Raw genomic sequence first — 24,420 nt, forward strand, 5'->3', positions numbered from 1 at the left:
CGAAATGTCTAACGCATTACTTCATTTTTATTCATATTCGTGAAACCTCCTGGCCAGTAGCTCTGCAGTCCCCTTCTGGGCGCACCAGCCAGGTAAACACCTCGGGACGCGACGCATGGCTGGGTTTCAACCCACGTCAGGTTTCACCTTTGCTCAGGAGCTGCAGGATTCGCCTATTTGTCGTTTTCTGAAGTTAAACACAGAAAAGCAGCTTTGCTTAGTACTTAATAAAAAAAGAGACGCTCCCCACCCCCATCCCAGCTAAATTAGGATCCCGCCCGGCTTTGCGTCTTGGCGGGAGGAAGCGGGAAGGATTCTTGTAATGTGTTACCTGCGCTCTCAGGTTTACCCCAGGCAGAAAACCTGTTCCCTAGTCTTGGGAAAGTGGGTAAGTGTCAGCCCCCCCACCCCGTAGGGGGAGAAGAAAGGGCTGCGCCCCTCCAGCCAGAACCCTCCCTCCAGGGCCACCAGCCAAGTCCCCGCTCCCCGCGGCGCCACACCCTCCAGGCGCTTCCCCTCGGGGTGGCCCCGTGACCGGAGCCCCCTGCGTCAGGACAACACCCACCGGGGGGTGTTCCTGCGCCGGAGACACCTGGAACCTCGCCCCTCTCCCTCCCTTAAAAACCTGGGCAGCACGTGCGGCGGCAAACCTGCGCCCGACCCTAGAGCTAGAGCGCGCGCTCGCAGGCATCCAGCATGTCAGCCGCGGTCCTGGAGACCCGAGGCTTGGCCAGAAAGCTCTCCGACTTCGGACAGGTGAGCCAGGGCGGCTGGCCCGGGTGGAAAGAGGTCTGGGGAACGTCAGTATTTCTAGCTTTAGCAGCTCTGGGGAACTGAATTCCTCTAAAGAGGATGATCAAGTCCTCTTAGCTACGCGCTGGCCAAGTGGCAGGGTATCTGTCCTGTATGACTCTCAGGGGCAAAGAACACTTTAGGGTTTGGGGGGTCTGCTTTCAGAGCTGCCACAAACTAGCTGTGTGTCTTGAACAAGCCACCATCCCTCTCTGCGCCCAAGTGCTGGTCCTTAACCATCTGGGATGGGGGTGGAGGTAGGAGCGTCTCCCCCTGCCTTCTGTGATGTCTAGGAGATGGCTTCCGCCAGGTACTGAGGGGGCAAAATGATGAGAAATTGTATCTTTTTTTTTCACTTTGGGGAGAAAATGAGGTGTGAAGAGGTCCCCACTTAGGTGTGGAGGGAGACAAGTCAAGAGTGGAAAATAAACAGCCATTAGCACCAAACTTGGAATCTGCAGGAACCTGAAATGTGGCTGGGGGATAATGCCTGGGATGGTTTTCATGCTCCAGGATTTGTTATCATTCTTTTGAGATGAACAGCTGAGATATGTTCTTTGACTTATCATGCTCTGAATTGTAGGGATAGCCTGAAAGCTCACCCCTGCGAGCCAGCAAGCAGGCAGGCACCTATCACCTGTGGGATCAGTGAGAATAATCTAGAGAACAGGAAACAGCAGAGGGGAGGGAGTTTGATGTTTTGCTGTCAGTGGAGAGACTGCAGCACTTTGGAGTGACTTTCTTGAGTCCTGAAAGAGACTTCTCTGAACTGCACTGTTTGGGAGGTTAGAGAACCTCATGTCGAAGAGGGAAATTGTGGAGGTCAGAAGCATTCCAGAATAGATGCTCTGTCAGTATTTAGTTTCTGCGTTGCTGGCAGTGGGGCCCACATCAGTGTGGGAGATTAGGGAACTAATTGATTTACTTGTGGAGCTCTTGGGAGATTGAGAACCACAAACTGTCAATGACTGGGGGGGGGTGGGGGTGGGGAATAGGAGGATTTGAAGCACGTCTTGCTACTTTCTTTGGTGCAAAAGCAGGGTATTTAAATTCAGAGAAGCTCAAGTATTCACATGAAGAACAGGAATGAAAACATCCACATCCTAGGATTGGTATGAAATTTATTATTATTATTATCATTATCATTATCATGAAATGAAACAGTGGCATTTAATTGGGGGTCTTAAACTTAGAAATCAGGGAACACAAATTCAGATTGTGTCCCACTGGGGTCTTTGTTTAAGGGTGTCTTAAAGGAAAAAGTTGGGGGTGAAGTATAGAATTGCATGAACTGGGATTGGTTACAGTTAATGTTTAGCTCATTGGCTTTTAGCCATAATGACCTTGGTAACTATAGAGAGAAGAAAAAGTAAAAAAAAAAAAAAACCCTCATCTTTGCATAGTTTCAGAGAAGGTCATATTTAGCTGGTAGTTGGTTTCTGCCAACCTGTAAGTAGTTACTTTTTAATTAAAAATTCATTAAGGTGAAGTCCCAGACATCCTCGGAGTCAGTTCAGTCATCTTGAACACTGGGAAATGAGAATTGGGTGAAACGATGTCTATAATGTCTTTGAAGATGCTGATACCATTCATGGAGTGGGGAAGTACCAGGGTGTCTAGGCAGAACTGATTTGTTACTCAACAAAGTGGGTCTGGAACAGAACAGGAGGGACAGGCACCAAGTCAGGCACAGTGACTGCTGCAGGCGTCATCACAGAAAGTTGCTGGATGTAGAATCTGGGCACCTGGGCTTCCACCTCCAATGAACCTAAGCTGTGCTCAGGGGAAGTCATCTAATCGGGGCAAGGAGGCTAGGTTTGGTATCTATCAAATTGGGGGTGAAGCTTTGGTCTAGAAATCGTCTTTGGGATTCCTTTTAGCCTTGATAGCCCACAAGAGACATTATTTATACCTTCTTGAAGCTGCACATGCTGGGTGTAATTCTGACATAAATTTGAAGGACATATGATAGTATTTCAATAACTACAAGTGTGACAAGAACAACAGTCCTGCAAGAGATGTTTTGACTTATTCATTTACCCAATAGACTTATTGATCTATAAGTCTCTGCTCCGGTGAGACTTACATTCTAGTGAAGGAGAAAGACCATAAAAAATATAACCTTCTGGGTCATATGATTTCATGCAGACATAAGTGCTATGAAGCAAAATAGATAAGGGTATGGATTAGAAGGTGAGGACAACTCAAAGATCATAGATGTAAGTGGCAGAGCCAGTGTTTAAACTCAAATCTGACCCTGTCACCTGCATGCCTTCTTCCATGCTTCCTCCTGTAGGTGGTTGCTGGCTACAGAGGTGGAGATTGTCTGTGAGCATGGCAGGTGCCTGCCTCTGGTTTCCAGTTGTGTCACACTAGTGATGCACATGCGCATGTGTATAACCACATGTACAAATACACCCCTCTTGCCATGACCCCCAAAAGACTAGGACTGAAAGTCAGTGTCTTTGGATTCTCCTTGCCAAAGTGTGCTATTGCTTGTAATTTTGAAAACTACTCTTTTTTCAAAGAAAACAAATGTATTTTCTGGACACAATTGAACAGACTGTGTCTTTCATTAAATGTATTGCTCAACAATCAAAATTCTTTCTCCTGGCTGCTAGTAAAATTCCTTCCCCCAGCCCTACTTCTTTTTTTTTTTTTTTAAGATTTATTTATTTGTGCATACAAGGTCTGGGGTGTAGGTCAGAAGTGGGGGGGGGGGCTGTGTGTGAGAGGATTCACTAGAGACAGAGTAGGGAACAGAACAGGTGGATCTACTGAAACACACTGCTGAGGGAGCAGCGGGTGAGAGAGGAGAGGTCTGCTGTGCTATGTGGGTCAGCTCCCTGGCTGGGGATCGAACTTCTGCTGCAATGGCTGCCTATAGCTTCATAGTGCTGAGACTTAAAGCTTTGAGCCACCAGAGAGGCCCACCTATTTCTTCTTATCTAGACTGCTTTTCTCTGTCTTTTTTTTAATCCTTGGTATTCATGTGTTGCCAAATCAACTTGCATGCTTATAGTAACAAAAAAGGTGTAGATTGTAAACCAATAAAAACAAATTGTGGAAGAGATTTGCCCAAGAGTCTGTCCTGGATTAACATAGCAGTGCCAACATCAGAAGCCACTGAAGGCTACATCATTTCACAAATGTCCACGAGCTTCCTTTCATTTAAAGACCCTCACTAAAAAGTAAAAATAAAAATAAAAGATTAAAAAAATGGAGTGTCAGACTTTGAAAGGTGAAACTATTGTCCTTGCTTTGGGTTTGTCACTCAGAGACAGAATAGGACTTTGGATCACGGTTCAGTTCTAGGTTCTTGTGCTCACTGCTTCAGTGTCCTTGGAGAAGCTACTTAATTTTGCTGAGTCCATTTTCTCGCTTGCAAAACAGTAGCCCCCACCTCAAGGGACGTTAGTGAGGACTACATGAGCTTAGAACAATACTAATTACTGCCAATGATGATGTCTACTAACTGTTAAAAGTCATAAGTGTGACTCCTGGTACCTATGGGTACTCGATCAATGGCAGGCCTTATTATTAATAGTAATAACAATAAAGAGTAATGACACATGTGGTAGATATGAATTTGCAGATACATTTGTGAAAAGTCATTATTAAAAATTATTCTGTATTTTTATCAGTGGTTTTTAAACTGTCCATGGTTAAGAATTATCTGGGATGCTTTGGAAAATACGGATTCTAAAATAAAGATTTCTGGGCCTCCCTGGTGGCACAGCAGTTGAGTGCTGGGCTGCGGAGCTGCCCTCAGCCTCTGCAGTGCCGGTTCGATTCCTGGCCATGGGCGAGGGTCCCACATGGCAGGCAGACCTCTCCTGCAGCACCCGCTGCTCCCCTTAGTAGTGTATTTCATCAGTCCGTCTGTTCTGCTTCCTGCTCTGGCTCTGGTGAATTCTCTCACCCTCCTGCATTTCTGACTGTACCCAGTGCTTGTATAAATAAATAATGAATCTTTAAAAAAAAATAAAATAAAGATTTTATTTTTATTCATATTTCTAAGAATATCTGAAAAATATCAGGGACTCTGATTTTATAGGTTTGGGTGGGTCCAGGAATCTCCAGATAATTTTGGAGTGGAGATCCAAGGAACATTTATTGAGAAACCCTGATTTAGAAAGTGTATGAGGGAATGCAGAGAGTGAAATGAGCCAGGCATGGTCCCTTAAGATGAAGGCTTTTAGGAGTGGTAATGAGTATGGTGATTGGAAAGGAATGCAGCCCCTGTTGTGCAAGAAAGAGACACCTTAGTCTTAATATGGACATGATATGCATAGTGGAGAGAATCATATTGAATGTTTGATCTGTAGGAGTTGGGGTTCTTGACCTTCCACTCACCTGTGTCATCTCAGGTGCGTCACACTTTCTCTCTTTGGTCCATAGTTTTTCCATTTGCAACATGAGGGAGTTGAGCTAGATGAATTCTGAAGACAACTCTAGCTCTGCATCAACTGTTATCAACCCCATGAATCCAAATGGAATGCACAGGTGGAGGAGGGATTGCTCACCTTGGCAGAGGACGGGTTGCTCACCTTGGCTGAGGAGTACAGAGTTTTTCTGTGCTGAGACCCAAGAGGGCTTTTAATGTAGGATGAGATATTTGGAAGTGGGGAAAGCAAAGCATTTACCCTAATGAAGAAAGGACAAGGAGAAAACTAGTTTGCTGGAGGGGAGGTTCCTGTGGGTGGAAGTACCACCGAGACTCTTGATGTAAGAAAGCTATTTTATCCTACTGGTCAAGTGAACCTCTGAAAAATTTTGAGTAGACGGAAACTAGCAGCAATCTCTCCAGGTTAGAACAATGCAGATCACTAAGAACAATTTTAGCAAGCTGGCAGTGGGAGCAAAGGAAGGCCTAACTCCACAAGTCAGATTGATTTTGTGATCAACTGGAGGTCAGATTGGTTTTGTGATCAACTAGACAGGCACAGAAGTGGGAAGGAGATGACATGGAGGGTGTCAAGTCTAAATTTCCCTGGCCTTTGGAGACATCGGTTCAGGCAGATCGAGGATATTTTTCTTGGAGGCCAGCAGAAAGGAAGCTTGCCAAGTGTATTAGAAATGGGAATCTTGTGTCATTTTAAGGAAACCAAAAAGGACTAAGAGTTCAGTTTTCTCTGGTAGAAAGAAGACTGACATCTCTAACAGGGTTTAGAAGAGGGACACAGTTGGGTAGAATCTCTGGACGTTGTGATCCATAAACAGTATGCTTGGACCCAACAGCATGGCTGATGCTGACCACAGTGCTCACTGTGGAATTTATGGCATCTTACTATGCTAAGTCTTAGTTTTGTTATCAATAATAGGGGGCACTTGGAATAAAAAAAGGAATAAAACCTGCCTTCCTGATTGTTATAAAAATTAAGTGGAATAATCCAAATAAAATGCTTTTTAGAATGCATGGGACATTACAGGTTGTTAATAAATGGTAGATGGAAATTTTTTAGAAAGATAACATCATGGTCCTTAGATGTGGCTACATCAGTTCAAAAGGGATTAAGATCCCTCTTAGTCATACTTGCTGATAATTTTGCTTCTGCTCCAACACCGTTGTTTCCAGTGAGGTTCTGAGCAAACCTGGATTCTCTGAATTAAAAGAATTTTATCTTTAGGGTCATAGGATTTTGCAGAGCTTATTATGTTGAGTCTCTAGGAAAGTCTGCCCAACATGACCTAACTCAGATGATGTAATATCCATTCCACTGATTTCATTAACTTGCTTACAAAAGAGAAATAGCTCTGCATATTTGTTCTGTCTCAGTCTTAGGTACATTCTGTTTATTTATGGGCAATGGAACTTTGTATTTTTTCATAGAAGTTAATTTAAAATTTTATTTACAAATTTATGTGTTTTGGCAAACATTTTTCTGGAATGCCCACCCTCATCCCACTTCGGTTTGCTCTCATACGCATGTAGAAAATGCTAGATCCTTGACATTCTTTGCTGATTTGTTTAAGACATCCACCTTCCCATAGGTTATTTGTATACTTTTAAGTATTTTGTAATTCTTTTTTCAACAATTGAGTATCTCAGATTCCAGCATGTGTGCATAAATTAATCCTTCCCTGAGGTCTTTGCCTGAGGCCAAGAAGTTATTCTTGTGTATTGTTATTTATAAAATTCCCACCATTTGTATAGACTCTCTTAATATTCTATTTAAACTATTTTATCCTTTTGGCTTTTATTGTCTGAATACTGTTTGCCAGGGCTTGATCTTACAGATGAGGAAACTAAGTAGGCTAAAGGATTTGCACAAAGTGCTTCCTGTTAAATCGAAAAGAATATTCCAGCCCTGGTTTTTGGAAACCAAGACCTGTGTGTGTTCTATTCTTAGCACTTTCCTGTATTTCTCAGTGTTTTGACACTTTTGAATCAAATTAGAAGACTTCTAAGGACCTTTCTTTTGGTTATTTGGTTTGTTGCGTATGTATTTAGTAAGGCAGATTTTGAAGAACTGAAGGGTGGGACATTAGAATGCATGGGACAAATGCATGCATTTGTATCTCTCAGAGACTTAATTGTACCTGGCATGGTAGGTACTGAAAAGGTATTGAAAAGGTATTGAATTTATACAGTGGCTGGTGACATCAGTGAATAATCAAAGCTTCCCAAACTGAAATTCGACCTAGGAGCATCATTGAAAGTATCACTGTCCTTGACTTATCTGCAGAATAGCTCATTGTATTCCAAGACTTAACTGAAAGAGAGTTTATGCCTGCCTCTTCCTTAGAGGTTTCACCATAATAAGTTACTCAGCGTTGGAAAACATTTTTACTGAGTACATTTAATCCTCTAGGAGACAAGCTACATTGAAGACAACTCCAATCAAAATGGTGCTGTATCCTTGATCTTTTCTCTCAAAGAAGAAGTTGGTGCCCTGGCCAAAGTCTTGCGCTTATTTGAGGTAAATGTTTTATTCATTTCTGAGTTGAATAATGGCATAGTGGACTACTGTGCATTTTCTAGTTGGCTACAGTAAAAAAACAGGACCAGGATCTGGAATTGGAAGAATTGATTTTTAGCTCAGCTTTGCAGGAGAATTCCAAATAATCTATCAAGCAGGAGAATTCCAAATAATGTAAGTAGAGACTTTGCATTTGAAGAGGGAGAGTGTAACTAATTGCCTGCTCTTTGAGTAAAGTCCATGCAGTGACTTTTTTCCAAATAGGACACTGGAGAAATGGAGGGAGACTAACTTTTCAGTGGAGAAACCAATAAATGGTAGTTCAGCCAAGGGATCAAACCCCAGTGTAACTATAAGAAAAATATCCAATCTCAATGAAGGGGCATTGTACAAAATACCTGACCTGTACTTCTCAAAACTGTCAAGGTATTAAAAAGAAGGAATATGTGAGAAATTGGGATACCAGTATAGAAATAAGACATTAAGTGTAAAATAAAAAAAAATTCAACTAAAGTGTGATCGTTAGTTTATGATAACATGCCAAGCTGACTCAATTATTCTAACACATATTCCACACTAATATGTTAATAACAGGGAAGACTGGTGGTGACTCTATGGGGACTCACTATCTTATCCTCTTAATTTTTCTATAAATCTAAAATTGATGGGAAAAAAGTATATTAAAAAAATTAACCTTGGCTATCCAAAGTGGGAAGGGATGCTGAGTAGAGCAAGTAGTGTAGAGAAGAGAGGTAGAGTACTTTCTGAATGATAAACTGTTTGCGAGAAAGAATATATCCATAAAATTCTCCTGTGTAATATTTTAGCCTGGTATGATATAGTTAATCAACATTCCCCCCCTGACAGGTCAGGCTTTAGTCAGAGTTAATAAATTAAATAGTAGTTAATTAACAGTGTGTTTTCAACCTAATAAATGAACCACAAGTAACTAAATTACCAGAACTGGATGAAATGTACCCAAGATGTGTGTGTATGTTTGTGCACATGTATGTATCTGGATTTACTTTAAAAGGCATTATCCAAAATATCAATTTTCCTGATCAATCAGTGGTGCTATTATAACCATCGTTTTCAGAGAAGGAAACTTATCATTTACTGGGTTATTGATGAAGTGTGTTGTCTGTGCAGCAGTGAACACTCAATTTCTACACCATATAAAATAAATCTAAGGTTAAAAATGGAAAAACAAAGGAAAGAATCTCAACTATAATTTAGGGCGTGTTTGACTAAACAATACTCTACCAAATTCAACATGTGAGTTGGGGTTTTATTAGACAATGTTTCCTAGCATAAATATGTCTGGGAAAGTCTATGTTTAGATTTTAGAAAGTCATATTAAAGACTGTGATATGTGTGCAATATATACACAATGGAAAAACATGAAATCTTGCTGTTTGCAACAACATGAATGGAACTTGAGGTGATTATGCTGGGCAAATAAGTTAAAAAGAGAAAGAAAAATACCATACTATTTCATTAATATATGAAATATGAAGTAATGAAGCTCATTATGAAACAAAACAAAATGAAAGCACCCTTAGATGCTGACAATAAAATGGTGGCTACCAGAGGGGGTGGGGGAGGGGTGGAGGGTTGGAGGCTGGATGTTGCCAGGTAGAGCATATTAGAAATCTGGTGTCAGGTGTGGTGTGTTATCGCACATTTGAAAAGGTAAGAAGTTGCACTCTAACTTATATGATATTGCAAACCAGTGCTACCTCAATAAAATTAAATTAAAAGACATGAAGATTATAGGGTATCTGGAGAGAGGAAGCAAATACAGTGTTTCCTCCCTTACCATTTTGTAGACATATTTGCATCGTCCAATCCAATCAAGACCCATTAATGTCTTTTTTTAAAGATTTATTTATTTATGCATACAAGAGCTGGGGTACAGGCCAGAGGTGTGTGTGTGTGGGGGGGTGAGAGGATACACCAGAGACAGAGCGGGGAACAGAACAGGCAGATTGACCAAAGTACACTGCTAAGTGGAGCAGTGGGTGAGTCAGGAGAGGTCTGCTATGTCTTGTGGGTTGCTTCCTGGCTGGCCAGGGATCGAGCTCATGCTACAGTGGCTGTGGACAGCTTCATAGGTTGCATCTTAACCCCTTGCACCACCAGGGAGGCCCCCAAGACCCATTAATATCTTGCAGATGCTAATATCCCACTAAACTTAGGCTATTTTGGAGTTATGCACGCTAGACTCTTGGTCATAATCTAGGTTTGGAGTTTTAAGGAGTAAAACAGCACTGGCCATGCTGTCTAGAGCTAAACTCTTTGGGATAACCTGGGTGACCTTAAGAAAGTGCTTTAAGTTTTTGGTGGCTTGGTTTCCTCATTTTTAAAATGAAAGTAATAATAAACTTGTATTATTGTAGAATGTTATGAAAATGAAGTGAATTAAAACATGTAAAGTACACAGGAACATTTGGCACATAGTAAGAATCCAATAAATGTTTGCTTTCAATATGGAAAGTACACAGGAACATCTGGTGCATAGTAAGAATTCAATAAATGTTTGCTCTCAATATATCTAGGCAGTGTATTTTCAGAGGGCCATGGAGAATCAGGGATCTTTAAGTTATTCTTGGCTGCATGATAAAGTTAAAGGATTAGGATTATCTGACTGGAAGAGAGATGGAGTAAGGAAGCAATGGTCTTATTCAAATATTTGAAGGTCATTGTGGATGAGGAGTACTACTCTCTATTACTTCAGGGACAAAAGGACACTGTAGAAATCATAGCAACATATTTCAAACCACGTAAAGGCAGCATCTTTACTACAGAAGGTGCTAGAAGGCATTAATTTCAAGCATTACTACTGTTAAAAAACAGTTTACAAAAGGCAGGGGAAAATCAAAGCAAAAATGATGGTATAAATAAACTTATCTTTCCTTGACAGAGACACAAGATAAAATCTATCCAGTTCCTCTAACACTGACAACAGAGGGAGAAACACTTCCCACACTTACACACTATGAATCCATTGCTAAATGCTGCTACAGTCAATTCCTTGCTTCGTGAACAGGACACCCCTCAGTGCTCCCGAACATTGCAGAGCTACACCCGGGATATTTAACAAACCTCAGTAAATGCTCAGAGTAGTAAATAGAGACATACAGTTTTGTGAGCCTAGACTACCTGACTTTTCTGGCATGACTCTACCTGACGAAGCTTTCTTAGCCCCTGACTACCAGGAACACCTATAGGCATCCTTGCTCCTCAAAGGAAAACCAGGGTCTACAACAGGAGAGCAGATTTCTCCCAGCTTGGTCAAGTTTGCTTTCTTACATGAGGGTCCAGCTTTCCCACCAAACTCACCATTCCATTAAGGGATGACATTGCCTGCCAATGGGCTTGCAGTTTTGCAGACCTCAGCTAGTCACATCAGAATGCAATGATGCTGATAAAAGTGACACAGATGTACTGTGTTTGTTTGTGTGGGTTGGGTGGTGGGACCAACAAAGCAGATGCTTTAGTGAACTGGAGCCAAACTATTAGTAATATACCAAGGCCCCTATAAGCTAGCCTGAAAATGTCCCACTGTCTCAGTAGAAAGCCCCAACTCTCAATTCTTGACACATTTATTTCAATATTTTCTGTCGATCTCTGTGTTTTCAGTCTCCCTAGAAATGTAGTCTCCTGAGAGTCTTTACCGCAAGTGGCTTAGTAATGGGCCCTAAAATTAGAAGGAGACTTCTGGGGGGAAGTTGCAAAGAAGAGGTCTCCTTTCCTCCACCAGCTCTCCACTAATCACCTCACTGTATATTCCCCAGGGAAGGGAACAAACATAAGCAGAGACACAGAGCTCTGAATTACATGGATATGCTCAATTAGCATCACTTAGTTGAAGGAGACACAGAGGTTCAGAATAAGCAAGATGTGCAAGGCACATTTTCACAGAACACGGGTCTTTTGGAAACAAATGAAAAAGGCACAATCTATATTTGTCACATTCACTTCCTGTCCCTACATCTGCCCAGATGATGCACTCCTTGCCCTCATCAGATGGTCGATGAACTCAAACTCTTTCGTTTATGCATTTCATTAATAATGTTTTCTGCACATCTGTTGTTGTCAGACCTTATATAGATTTTGAGGAGACAGTTGTCCTCTGCCCTACAGAATTAATAGGAGCTCAAGTTTCCCAGACCATTTTTTTAAAAAAGATTATTTATTTATACAAGTACTGGGTACAGTCAGAAGCGCGGGAGGGTGAGAGAATTCACCAGAGCCAGAGCAGGGAGCAGAACAGGCAGATTGAGGAAGAACACTGCTGAGGGGAGTAGCAGGCGCAGCAGGAGAGGTATGGCACCATGTGGAACCCTCGCTGGAGGCCAGGGATAAACCGGTGCTGCAGAAGCTGTGGGCAGCTTCGCAGCCCAGCGCTCAACCGCTGCACCACCAGGGGAGGCCCTCCCAGACCATTTATTAAAAAAAGATTTATTTATGCATACAAGAGCTGGAGCACAGGCCAGAGATGTGGGGGATGAGAGGATTCACCAGGGACAGAGTGAGGAACACAACAGGCAGATTAACCGTAAAGTACACTGCTGAGGGGAGCAGCGGGCAAGATAGGAGAGGTCTGCTTCACCATGTGGGTTGCTCCCTGGCTGGCTGAGGAATTGAACTCGTGCTGCAGAGTCTGTAGGTTGCTTCATAGTGTGGTACTTAACCCCTTGTGCCACCTGGGAGGCCCTTCAAGACAATTCTTAACCCAGACTTGAGGCAAAGTTGTGCAAGGGAGATTTTTTTTTTTTATAGACCTAATGTTGAAGCTGAAACCTGAAAGGGGTTAACCAGGGCAGAGTATGGGGATGTCAATTCCAGAATGAAGACAAGTGACTTAAGGTGAGGGAATAAACAAGGTTATGGAATCCTCCAATTCTTTACCACCTGCCAGCCTCAGCGTTCCTGGGGACAGCAGCTGGGTTGAAGAGGGGACATTTGGGCAGATACATGGTGTTTATTACTCTAAAGGTTGGACTTTAAGTCCCTTTAAGTGACCCCTGGACCTGGTGAACAGAACTGGACCAAGAGTCAATCACGAGGGTTGATTTTACTTTTCTGGCCTTGGGTCCAGAATAGCCATCAGCAGTAAAATGTTTACATGGAACTTTTCTTCATCAATCAAAATAAGAAGAAGCTTGAGTTCCACTGGAGGCAAAAGAGGGCTTATAACCCAAATGACATACTTACTTTTTAAACTAAAATATAGGTAATAATATAACAAATACCTATGTAGCTCATAGATGTGAGTCCCTGCTTAAGAAATAAAACATTGGGGGCCTCCCTGGTGGTGCAGCGGGTTGAGCGCTGTGCTGTGAAGCTGTCCGCAGCCTCTGCAGCACAGGTTCAATTCCTGGCCAGCCAGGGAGATTCCCACATGGTGTGGCAGACCTCTGCTGTCTTGCCCGCTGCTCCCCTCAACAGTGTCTTCGGTCCTGCTGCCTGTTCTGCTCCCCACTCTGTCTCTGGTGAATTCTCTCACCCTCCCATGCCTCTGACCTGCACCCCGGTTCTTGTATAAATAAATAAACATTAAAAAAAATAAAACATTGTAGAAACTTCCCCATGCACCTCTCTCCTCAGAGGTAACTTAATTGGAACTTGAGATATATTACTTCCTTGCATCTTTTCCTACTTTGTTTCACATCTTCCTCAGTATTGTATGGCAACTTCTGGAAGGTTTTCATCTTCATAGACCTCAGATCATATTGTAACTCTCCTTCTGGGGAGCATTGCTTTTCATATTATATATATATATAATTACAGACAAATCATGCATTATATATTGTATATAATTTCAAATTATATATATAAAATTCTATATTATATATAAAAATCAAATTATATATTATATATATAATTCTTGCTCATTTATCTCCTTTCTATATTCTGCCAGGAGACTGTTTCCATTTTTGGTCCATTCAAATGGCACTGTGCCAAATATTTTGTGTGGGTCTCTTGACTTATTTAGTGAGAAGATCGTCAAATGGAAAAATGTTCTTAACTTCAAAACGGTTCAGAGCCATATATGTTTGACAACTACTATCACAGAGCTTACTTATTTTTTTAATCATTGTATTAACATTGGTTTATGATACTGTATATGATTCAGAGGTATAGGATCACGCCCTTTCATATATGTTACCACACCACACCCAACGCGGCACCATAATCCTTTACCATAGTCCATTGGCCCCCCTTCACACCCTCTCTCTCCCCGCTCACTCCAGTAGTCTCAATTCTGTTGTCAGACTTCTAGGGTTTGTTCTTGGTTTGGCTCTGTATCACCCTTTGTTTTGTTTCTCTACATTACACATACAGGTGAACCCATCTAGTATTTATTTTTCTCCTTCTGACTTATTTCACTTAGCTTTATCTCCTCCAGTTCCATCCATGTTGCTGCAAATGGCAAGCGTTCATTCTTCTTCATAGCTGAGTAGACTTCCACTGTTTTAAACTTCACTATAAAATGAGAACTCACTTTGTTCCCAGTTCGACTGTGGTGTAGCCCATTAGTGCCACAGGAGTTGTGTCTGCTCCTTGGTAGCTTGAAATGAAATATGCCCCATTTCATTATAATCACTCATCATTCTGGTGGCAAGAAACAATGTAGAACACAGGAAAAGAAAGTTCTTTAGCCTTGAAAAGCATGGGGATAAAGCTGTCACCCCTAATCTCACCTAGTAATTAACGAATTAATTCAACTGGGAAAGAAATAAAGAATTTGACAGGGATTCTTAGCCAGAAGCTTCACTCACATTTAAAAGATAGATTTTTCTTTTCATTATATGGGTATATTACAAGACCTTTGGCAAATAAATAGAAGTTACATATACTCTCATTGTAACCCAGTCAGATGCATTTAATTCTAGATATTATTTTGAGGCGGAGGCCTGGCCTTAATTTTTTAATACACGTTTTAATGTTTAAAAAGTATGATAAATATTTCCCCAGGTGGATGTCATTATAACCACAAAATTAATATTTTATTATGAAAGTAATAAATATTTTTTATTTTTTAAAAATAAATTAAAAAATAAAATAAATTTATTTTTAAAAAATAAATATTTTTATTTTTTAAACCCAAATATTTTTATTTTTAGAAAAGCTGGAGGATGATAAATAAAAACAGAAAGAAGGAAACCCTCTCACCCTGAGCCCCATTATCTGGAGACCACCACTATTTACATATCTTGGAAGGAGATTGACACATTTTATGCATGTTGTTGCAGCTAATTATTTTCTAATGATTGCATAACCCTGAGGGATGGCACTGCAGCTGACCCAACCTTTCTCTTATTATAGGAATTTAGTTTAATTCCTATAATTTAATTCGGTGAAAATTTTCCCACAGGTCTCCAATTGGTAAAAATCGCAGAGTCATGGGTCATAAATTGTTTTTTGCCTATTCCCAAAGTAAGACCAGCTCTCTGGCAGGGCAGCTGTGAGGGGAGGGGGAGGGTGGGGAACACAGCAGCTTATAACCTGCCTTCCAACCCTTCCTCTCCCATCCACCCTCTCCAGGCCCCTATAGCTCCACCTTCCCAAACCCTTCCTCAAATAAGCATGCCAGGGGTGTGCTGGCTCTTGGTTCTTGGCTTGCTGTGTTCTCTGTTCTCCACCAGGCAGGGCTGGTGACTTCTTCTTTTGAAGTTTCCACTTAGGTAAATAGCAGGTGGAGCTTGCCCCTTCTTCCTGAGCCAAGAAGGATGACGTAACTCTCTGCTTTGTTTAGGAAGTTACTTCTGTGTGCTTAGAAAGCTTCAGAGGAGCCGCCATTGCCCCAGCTTTCCCTCCTCATATCCTCCCCCGAAGTGGTGGCCCTCTTGCTGGGTGACCTGGCCAGATGTCAGGGTGTGTTCTCTGCAGCTGGTGCTCATGTGTAATGGCTCCCCCATTCACCCTTGGGGGTCATGAGGAAGAAAGCACAGGAAGTGTGTCTACCTGTTCTGCTCTCCGCTCTGGCTCTGGTGAATTCTCTCACCCTCCTGCACTTCTGACTGTACCCCAGTGCTTGTATAAATAAATAAATAAATCTTAGGGGGAAAAAAAAGAACTTTGGTTTAAGCCCAATAGGCCTGACTCCCATGGAATCAACTCAAGAAAAATAATGTGGTTTTTATATTACTTATTTATTGAGATCTTATTATTATGATTCCATGGGATTTCATTTGTGAAAGGAGAGTTTCCTATGTAAATAGTTTTGACAACCATTGTCTTAGACATTTGAATTAAACCAAATTCTTTTGGTTGTAATTCTAGCCCTTTAGCAGATTTCCATGTGATAAATTCTGTGGCATCACAACTATTTCTCCCACCTCTTGCCATTTGTTACTTGGCTTTGCAGAAGAGAAAGTAAGCAACATTTGCAATTTTAACATTTTCCCTCTGCTCTTATTTATTTTTTATTTATATTTATTTATTTGTTTATTTATTTATGTATTTAAAGAATTGTTTATGCTTACAAGAACTGGCATATAGGCCAGAGGTGTAGGGGTGAGAGGATTCACCAGAGACAGAGTGGGGAGCAGAACAGGTACATGTACTGAAATACACTGCTGAGGGGAGCAGGTCTGCTGCACCATGTGGGTCAGGGGATTGAACGTGTGCTGCAGAGGCTACAGATAGCTTCATAGTGCCCCTCCTGTCACGAGGGAGGCCCACCTCTACTCTTATTTTTTAAAAAATGATACTCTTCATCCTTCCTTGTTGTGTGTTTTGCTCTAGTTTTGTGTGTTGGTCTGTGTTGATTCCATCGTCTGCCCCCTTCACACTCCCAATTGTCTATTCTAGGAGAATGATATCAACCTGACCCATATTGAATCCAGACCTTCCCGCTTAAAGAAAGATGAATATGAATTTTTCACCTACCTGGATAAACGCAGCTTGCCCACCCTGACAAACATCATCAAGATCTTGAGGCATGAGATTGGTGCCACGGTCCATGAGCTTTCCCGAGATAAGCAAAAAGACACAGGTAAGAAATAGCAGCATTTGGCAACACCAGCAACTCTATATTCTCTTTATTAAAAAAAATGGCAAAAATAATATCAACCCCGAAGACCTTTGGGGGCATAAGTAGGAGGATGTAGGTCAGCGACTTGGATGATGCATATTTTAGACATGTAAAAATTCTTTTTCTCCTTCCTCCTTGTAGCTCTTATTTTAGTCATTTTCTTTCTGTTGCTACTAATTTCATACATTATTTCCTTCCGGGATTATTATTCTCTCATTCCATCTGTTTTCAGAGATGGAATAGTTAGAGCCTCTGGGTTGTTTTCTATGTAACTACAACTTTAAGAGAAATTCCTTTGTTATCTTCATTCCTACCTGAGGGTTCTACCCAGGCCAATGCTAAAGCAGGGAGCTACCTGGACCCCTCTTCCAGCGGCTTTCATTGCCATTGTCCATCTCTTAATCTGCCTCTTCCACTTGATTTTGAGTTCCTAGCAAGTAGGAACTTACTTGCACTGATATACTCAGAGGCATTGTAGATACTTTCTTGGCTCCTTATCTCCTTCCTGCGATGCTGACCATTGGTGGTCCTGCAGGGAGCAGGGTCTAAGAATGCAGGAGTTAGCAGTAAGAGCTTAGGCTGGGCAAACTTGGGTCCAAGGCCTGCTTCCTCCCCTTATTGGCTGGAGATTCCTGAAAAGTCCCTTGAACTGCTCTGAACTCAAATTTCCAGAGTTCTGGAAATTTCCAAAGTTTATAATCCCTTTTGTAGGGATTAGAGGAGATCTGGAATGAACAGCATTTCAGTGGAGAAAAGAGACTATGTGGTTATTGTGATGATTAAGTTTCGCTTAAAGAAATGCAGAGAAATATGGTGACTGCATGACAGTGTCTAAATCATATTCAGATGGACTATTCTTATGACTTTATTTTTATTCTTATTTCTATTTATTTATTGTTAATTGAGGTAATATTTGGGTTCCCCCATCAATTGACACCACCGTTGTGTACCCGCCATGCACTCACCCGTATTCCACCCCCACAGACCTCTGTGCTTCTTTGCCTCTCTGTTCTTAGCCCACTCCAGTCTCCAAGTTGGGGCTTCAGCCCTGAGGTCAGCTGTAAAGGATTAGTTTAAGCTTGTCTTTAAATGACTCTTAGTTTAGTTATTTTATATTCTACATATTAGTTTTTTTTTAAAGATTTATTTATTTATATAAGAGCTGAGGTACAGGCTAGAGGCACGGGAGGGTGAGAGGATTCACCAGAGACAGAGTGGGGAGCAGAACAGGCAGATCTACTGAAATACACTGCTGAGGGGAGCAGCGGGCGAGACAGGAGAGGTCTGCCGTGCCATGTGGGTTTCTCCCTGGCTGGGCGGGAATCGAACCAGTGCTGCAGAGGCCGCAGACAACTTCACAGCACTGCGCTCAACCCGCTGTGCCACTGTGGAGGCCCCTACATATTAGTTATTTAAAGCAAGTTTATTTATAGAAAAATTGCACAGAAAGTATGACGAGTTCCCCTCTCCTCTGCCACCCTCCCTTCCCAATTTCCCCGTGATGAACATCTTGCAATTAGTGGAGCATTGACAAATGCATCGTGCTGTGTGTCCACCACCCCAGCTCCTACAGGATGGTTTCACTGCTCTAAAAATGCAACTCTGGTGCCCTCCTTCTTCCATACCTGCTCCCTCCTGCAACCCCTGATTGTTTTACTGTCTCCATCGTTTTAACTTCTTCAGATATGTCATTTAGTTGGGCTCGTTGAGTGTGTAGCATTTCAGGCTTCCTTCACTTAGCAACATGCACTTCAAGTTCTCCCAAGTCTTGTGGTGATGTAATAGCTTATTTCTTTTATCACAGAATAATGTCCTGTTATGTGGACTCCACAGTTTGTTTATCCATTCATCTACTGAAAGGCATCTTGGTTGCTTCTAAATTTTGTCAATCGTGAATAAAACTGTTATAAACATCCATGTGCAGGTTATTTTGGTGGACATAAGTTTTCAGTTCATTTGGGAAAGTGCTTACAAGCGTGATTGCTGAGATGAACTGCCTTTTTTCCCCCTAAATGATCAAAAAAAGATTTTCCATTATAAAATGAGAAATTTTTCCCCCCAAACACTGAAGACTTAAAAGCAAGTTTATTTTGGCCTCTAGAGCTGCAAGTGACATTTTAATAGGCAGAGATGCGGTAGCAGGTGACAGACCCACCTCTTAGCACAAGTGCCTCTGAGACCTTCCCAGGAGAACTTGCTTCCTGCCTTGTCCTGTAGTTGCAACAGAGACAAGGAAGTCACCCCAAGTTTCCGTTCTTGCCAAGAGTGGACAGTCATGTTCATGGGCTCAGGTGGCGGGAGGGTGGGCATTTGGAATTCCTCCTCAGATCAGCCCTCTCTGACTTCCTTCCTCTTCACCTCCCGAGCTGCTCCCCAGGACTGTCTTATCTTGCTTTTCCGGCCACCTGCTCCCCAGACCCTCAGGACAAAGGGCCTGCTGGATCCTGGGGCCAGTGCGCCTCTGCTTAGAGCAGGTGGAGGCCAGACCAGCTGGGGCCCTGGGGTCAGAAATCAAAGCAATTGACAGGCAGGCAGGCGGCCCCTTGAGGAGGCAGGGAAGATGTATGTAGATCAGTTAAACAACTGGCAGCCTGAACTGAAGACTCAGCAAGCAGGTTCTTAATGGGGAGTTGGGAGAATAGTCCAGAGCTCAGACTCCGGAAGCAGGGTGCACCACACTTGGGGTGACTTTGGGTAAATTGCTGACCTTCACAATCCCCCTCTGTATCAGTCACAAGAGTCTCTGCTTCGTGGGGTTAATGAAATAATTTGAATGGCTCATTGAGAACAGCTCAGAACATGTTTTAGGGCTTAATAGATATTCTCTAGTCTTACATTATCATCATGATTATAAATAATGGCTTGGATACAGGATCCGTGAAAACCAGCCCACATACTACTTTGTCAGAGAGGCTGAGAACTGGAAAATGACCTCAGAGGTCACGCAGCCCACAGTCTCCTGAATTTGGCATTGTAAAGCAGGAGAGGCCGTGACTTGCCTCTAGGCACAGAGTGGAGGCTGACAGCGGTGGGTGAGCCAGGCAGACTGCTGCCCTGTGCCAGGACAGCGGAGGAGCTGCAGGGTTTCAAGACTCACAGGCTGGTAAAGGTGATGGGACACAGGTGAATGGGTGGCAGGACAGGGATGCAGTGGATTTAGGCTGTTGGGATTGGGCAGGACTTGATATTGAAGTTGGGTTGATATTTCACCCAGTGAAGAAAAAGCTGCTGAGAGAAACTCTTTAAAAACAACACGAATTTCCTGACCACACCACACCCCCACTTTTTTTTTTTTTTGGATGCTTGGCTGCTGCATCCCAGAACCACTGCCAGGGGGCCAGGAGGCTGCAACAGCGCAGCCCCGCACCTGCTGGGAGACAACAGCCCCTTGGGTCTCTGGGGGTCTCGCCAGTTTTTGTGAACTGGTGTCTGGGCCCAGAAACAGATCTCCTTTTAGGGGAAATAACCTTCCCTCTGAAGAGTTGTTCTTTCCATAAAACTCAGTGGGAGAATGATTAGAGAAAGAAAAGAATCATCATAGATCCAAACCTTTGATTCTTTCACTCAACAAAATGCCCTTTCTATTGAGGGGCTCAGATCCCAGGGGCAAGTCTGACAGCAGGTTGAATTGGGAGATCTGAACCCCTCAAATTAATTACACTCAACTACTTTCAGCTCTAGTTTTTAAATCGTTCAAAAGGCCATGTGGGCGACTGAAAATGAAAGTTTTCAGTTTCTTAATTGCTAAAGTTCCCCACCCAAAACAGCTTAAGGGAAGGTTAATTATGGTGACATGCTAAAGAAACCCCAACCTTCTAAAATGCCTCCTGGAGAAGCTGATGTGAGTTTAATAGGATTTTAATCCAGAGAGTCTTTTGAATACTTGAGGTCTATTCTGCTACCCTCTCTCCTGATGACCTCAAATCCTTCTTCAACCCAACATGAAAGAGCATTAATATCTTCCATCGATCAATCTACTAATCCTTTTACCTTTCCCTTTGAGTTGTCTGCATAACATTACATTTAGCGGGGGATGGAAAATTCCTACTTGGAGACAGATTGTAGCCAGGAGAAGCAGACGGACACAGCCTCTTGGATAGACAGAGGTATCAGATCATTACCTTTTGAGAAATGTATCTGCTTGGAGTTATTTTCCAAGACCAAGTGGGTATTTAGTGGCTTTTGTCCAAGTTGTGGTAATAAGGATCCTGGGGTTCAAGCAAAGGGAGTCTAGACTTGCCAGCACAACTGAACTTTCTGTAGAAGCAGAAAGGCCATCCACCCATCCATCCATCCATCCACCCACCCACCTACCTGTCTAACTATGTACCTACATTCATTTTTAGCCTGGAGGCACTTACTGATTTTATGTCTTTTTTATTTGGATCAGTTCCAAAAGCAATGATTGAAGGGCAAAAATATTGTGAGAAGACTAAAGTAACATCATTCGACTTCCCCCCTTGATCATGTGTGACCCTCCCTGCCAGCCCTCTTGCATTTTCTCTTTTCTGCTTCAGTATTGCTCCCCTGAAAAGCTAGGCTGTGCTAAAACTGAAACTGCAGATCCATACTGGGGAAAGGAATGGTAGGGAAGCTCGGAGTAGCCAGAAAAGCCTCTAGGGGTGTGGGCAAAGTGGCATACGTGTGCGAGCATACATAGTTTTTAAGAGAGAAGATTTTCAAAGTGTGTCAGATTTCCCGGAGTTGACGACCTTTGGGGAGCAGCTGCTAAGAACTGGAGTTGAGTTCAGATGACGGGGGATTTTCCCCATTCCCTTCACCTGTGTCTGTCTTCCCTCACTCCTTTTGTTTTGCGCATCTGGTCTGTGGTTCCCTCTTCTCTTTGTCCTCTCCTCAATTCCAGATGTCCCAAGTACATTACACTTGGGTCCACACATGCCTGTCAAGACTATAGATACCCATGACCTTGGGTCTACAGGAGACCAAGAATGTGCATGTTTGTAAAAACACAAGGCTGACTGCCTCTGTTGCTCTTGGGTGCTTGCTGGATGGATGCTCGCTGGATGCGTTGATGTTGCCAGAGTCCTGCCTGCTGAAGATGGGACTCTCATTTCAGCAGATGGACCCCTTGAGACCTTTGAAACCAGCAGACCTGCAGCTGAGAGGACAAGCTCACCCAGGCAGGGGGAGGTGGTACCAACTCAGAACTGGAAGAAGCTTCTACGGGTGGTGGAAGCTTGGCTCTCTTGCAGTGTGTCAGAGGCAACTCTACTTGCCGGCCAGGGAAGAACCTGAGCAACCGCTATTACTCGAGCCTGTCCCCTTGCCAGGTCACAAAACTTCAATCTAAAGGAGATCATAAAATTATAAACAGGTTCTCTCCATTCCAGGAGGAATGCTTCATTTGCAAATCATAGTGCTTCATTTGCAAACCTTAGTGTTTTCAAAATTCTTCCCCGTTAGCTTGTGTCTTTAAAGCTTTGCAAGCTCCCGCTTGGATAACTAGAGCCAGCAGGTAGTATTAGCCTCATCTTCAGTGTTAGGCAATGAGACAGAGGTGAAGTTTTATGGCAGGCAGCATGGATTTTGAATTCACTGTCCTAGTTCAATCCTGGGCTATCACTGTCTAGGCATTTCTTGACTTCTGCAAGCCTTGCTTTTCCCAGCTACCGAGTGAGGACAGATCAGATATTCTATGACCTTGCTTGCATAAGCTGTTGGTGTGAAGGAGCCATGTAAAATGGTCAGTAAACTCATCCCTGAGGCCTTCCTAAGGTTATCCAGTGAATCCTATGGTTAAGGGAAGGCCACAAAGAAAAACTCATGATTTTTGAAAAAGAAAGGCCCCACGGCCTGTTATTTGAGTCAATTCAAAAGACCGTGAAAGTGACAGGAGTTAGAGTGAGCACGCCCTTTCTCTGTGGGACAAGTGTGTTCCCTCAATCAAAGGAGGTAAAAGGGGCTATGAAATGATTATAACTGCATCTCAATTTGCTATCCATGTTGGACTGAGGAAGAAGCATCACAGGGACTCAAAAAGAACAATGAGTTTAGAATCAAGAACCACTGTACACTGCCAACTGGACTTGAGTCCCAGCCAACTGGACCACCCTTCCAGCTGGTGACCTCATTGTGTCTTTCTTATCTGTGAATAGAGCTAAGACACTCCCTGCCACTTTGTAGGACTCAAGGCAAGCAGCTAGGACTCAAAGCAAGATACTCTGCAGTTTAGGGCATTTGATGGATTGAGTTGAACTTGCTAGAGTCAGATGGAGCTTAGACATGCCCAAGCGTCAGGAAGAAGGGAATTCGATGATCTGAAACCACAGCTTAACAATAGGTTTTTAGGGTTTATTTTGCCACTACCATCTCTGTGGGTATGGACCCCACCAGGCTAGGAATAGACTGGGAGTTGCTGGCAGCTGCCCCCTCACCTAGCAGCCAGGGAGTGGAGATAATTCATAATGATGTGAAGGGCCCTGGGAATAAGCTCTCATTTCTGCCTATTACTTCCTGTCAACGTGGTTTACATATTGTGCCTGGCTGACAGCTATACTGGAGATGGCAGTGGTCTGAGAGGTGGAAGGTCAGCTTCTAAGGTTTCCTTCCTTCCTCCTTCTATTTCTATTGGTCTATTTCTTCCAGACCATTCTGACAGCATCCAATCCCCAATCACCACTTTCCTGGTTTGCTTTCATGCTTGTTGCAGTTGCTTTAGCATATGACACCATTCTTTCTCCGAAATTCTCTCTTTTCCTTAATATTTTATAAATGATATCGCCCTTACTGGTTCAAATCCTGACTCTTGGGGATTTCTTCCTTACTCACTATCTTCAGTCAGTGTGCCACTGTCTTCACTTTCAGGCACCTTTGTGGCTTAATTCAGATGACCATTGACTCACTCAATGCTACTGATTGAGTATTGAGTGAATCAATGACACATGACAGGGATACAGGAGACAAAAAGATAGTGATGGTGCTGAGACACGTGTGCCTTATAATCTAGTGATTATATGGGCTGATTCATGCAGGGGCGGGGAGCTAAGTTGATGCCAATCTTGGGTGGGGTTGGGGCAGGAGGAACAGGACCTCAAAAAGACTCTGGAGAGAGGTGGACATAAAGTGGAAGAGGGTTTGCATGCATTTGTTTTTCCCTGATGTAGATTACCCTACCCTAGCTGTCAGTGGCAGGTAAGGTGCAACAGAGGCCTGCTCTGAAGCCAGAGGGGCCTGTGTGGGAGAGATGATCATTAATAAATATTGATTTGGCTCTAGGGGAAGCAGCCTGAGGCAGAATTTTGTGTGCTACATTTGGTATCTGAGGAAGAAATTGGTATCAGTGCAGAATTTGGTATTCAAGGATCTTGAGATTCATGACATCTTAAAGGGAGCATCAGGGAGATACCCCAGTTTAGTCTGGTGGTTGGAGTAGGAGGTCCTGCAGGTCATGCTCTGATGTCTTCATCATTTCAATCAGACCATTTACTGACTTCATTCTTTCATTCATTTCAATACATTTTCATTCTTTCAATCCAGCTGTGTTCTTTTTATCCACCTGGTTCTCATTCTCATTTGAACATGTGGATGGAGAGAGCAAATGCTTAGCCATCCCATCAGTGATCGCAGCAGACCCTCAACCCACCCATCCCAGCCTCTGCTTTCCCTGGGAGGAAGGGAGCTCAGCACCCTCAGTCAGCA

General features: G+C 42.9%; 1 protein-coding gene across 1 annotated transcript in view; it reads left to right on the plus strand.

Annotated features, from left to right (window-relative positions):
* Nucleotides 1–696: 696 nt before the first annotated feature.
* PAH (phenylalanine hydroxylase) overlaps nucleotides 697–24,420 on the plus strand; it is a gene marked incomplete at both ends in the record, with an annotated part of 52,025 nt that continues 28,301 nt past the window's right edge. Inside the window, 3 exons of the mRNA XM_084255563.1 lie at nucleotides 697–756; nucleotides 7,608–7,715; nucleotides 16,539–16,722. Coding sequence (XP_084111689.1) covers nucleotides 697–756; nucleotides 7,608–7,715; nucleotides 16,539–16,722 — 352 coding nt within the window. The remainder of the gene's footprint in view (nucleotides 757–7,607; nucleotides 7,716–16,538; nucleotides 16,723–24,420) is intronic.

This window comes from Talpa europaea (assembly GCF_964194135.1).
Source record: "Talpa europaea genome assembly, chromosome: 15".
In the NCBI taxonomy this organism is placed as follows: domain Eukaryota; kingdom Metazoa; phylum Chordata; class Mammalia; order Eulipotyphla; family Talpidae; genus Talpa; species Talpa europaea.